This window comes from Lactuca serriola, chromosome 8, assembly GCF_051521515.1.
Source record: "Lactuca serriola cultivar US96UC23 chromosome 8, Lser_US96UC23_V15, whole genome shotgun sequence".
NCBI lineage: Eukaryota > Viridiplantae > Streptophyta > Magnoliopsida > Asterales > Asteraceae > Lactuca > Lactuca serriola.
Window position 1 is genome coordinate 146810514 of NC_136415.1, and position 1413 is coordinate 146811926.

Here is a 1413-nt window from a genome sequence, read left to right on the forward strand (position 1 = left end):
AAAAGACATCGAGAGTGCTAATCTAGTTTGCATGGTTATTCACATGTCATTGAAAAGTTCATTGAATCACAAAAGAATATAGGAATTTTATTTCATTTAAAACCTAATTGTTCATTTCATTTTTCATGGAGGAATTGGTAAATCGTCATTTACCTACCTTCATATAATTTGCAATTGGATTACGGCATCCCTTTTCCGAATTGTGAATTATAGTGTCAGTTCCTAGCCTTAATATTTCATTTGGTTGTTATCTTAAGGATTTCTTATCTATTCTAAACTTTGTTCCTTTTCCTTTTCAGATGTCTGGCTCTAACAATGCTTCTGAATCAAACTCAAACTCCTTAAGCTCATTTTCTCTTTTGAACATTTGTAGGAGGGTCACTTTGGATGGATCCAAATTCAATGATTAGATCTGCATCATTCACATGGCCCTTTGATATGATGAGAAAGAATACATCATTGACGAAAAGCTCAAATATATAGATGAAACCAAAGCTTCTGTCGAAGAAAGAGTTGAGTATAAGGCTCACGAAAAAGACACGGCAAAGGTGTCGTGTATAATGGTAGACATTATGACTCCTAAGCTCCAGCGGTTCTATGAGGACTACTGGCCTTACGAGACGTGCCAAGATATGATGGAAAAGAATCATAAAAGTGTGTGTCAAGAAAGGTACGGGATTGTCGCCTCCTTAATAAAAAGCAAGATTAAAAATGGAGAGTCCATCACAAGGCACTTGCAATGTATGCAAAGGTATGTGGACCGTCTGCTCAAGTTGAATGTCAACTTTGACAAAGAGTAGGCGATTGATATCATTCTCCACTCTTTACCTCCTTTTTATGATCAGTTCGAGATGACTTATCATATGAACAAGGAGGAAGTCACCGTGATCAAACTTCAAGAATTGTTGAGAATTGCTGAAAGTGGACTTAAAGACAAAGCTGTCGAGTGCACCCCTACTGTTTTTGCCCCCATCCTTGCTATAGGACATGGAAGAGGGAAGAAGATGAAAGCTCCCTCTAAGATCCATAAGGGAAAGTTCCATGATGGATCCTCTTCAAATGGATCCAAAGGTAAAGCCGGTTCTGCCACTCCCTCATCCGATCCTAAAGAAGCAATGTGCTTCTACTGTAACGACAAAGGGCATTGGAAACGAAGCTGGCCAAAATTCTTGTAGGAAATCAAGGATAGCAAGATAAAGCACTCATTCACATGTATTTATACTATTCAATCTAATAACTAATCACATTTTTGTCCTTGGGTCCTTGATTCCAGATGTGGTTTTCACATTTGTTCTGATTTATAGAGGCAAAGAAGAAGGAGGGATGTGGAGCATAGGAAGATGAACCTGATAATAGGGAATAGGAAATCATTTCTTATCACCAAGATCGGGATTTATTTTTTAGTGCTTAGTA

At 37.9% G+C, this 1413-nt stretch overlaps 1 protein-coding gene across 1 annotated transcript; it reads left to right on the forward strand.

The window, feature by feature from the left end:
• Window positions 1-851: 851 nt before the first annotated feature.
• Window positions 852-1175, forward strand: LOC145067482 (uncharacterized). Its single transcript, XM_079014617.1, has one exon. The coding sequence runs from the start codon at window positions 852-854 to the stop codon at window positions 1173-1175; it is 324 nt and encodes a 107-aa protein (XP_078870743.1).
• The last annotated feature ends 238 nt before the right edge of the window (window positions 1176-1413 follow it).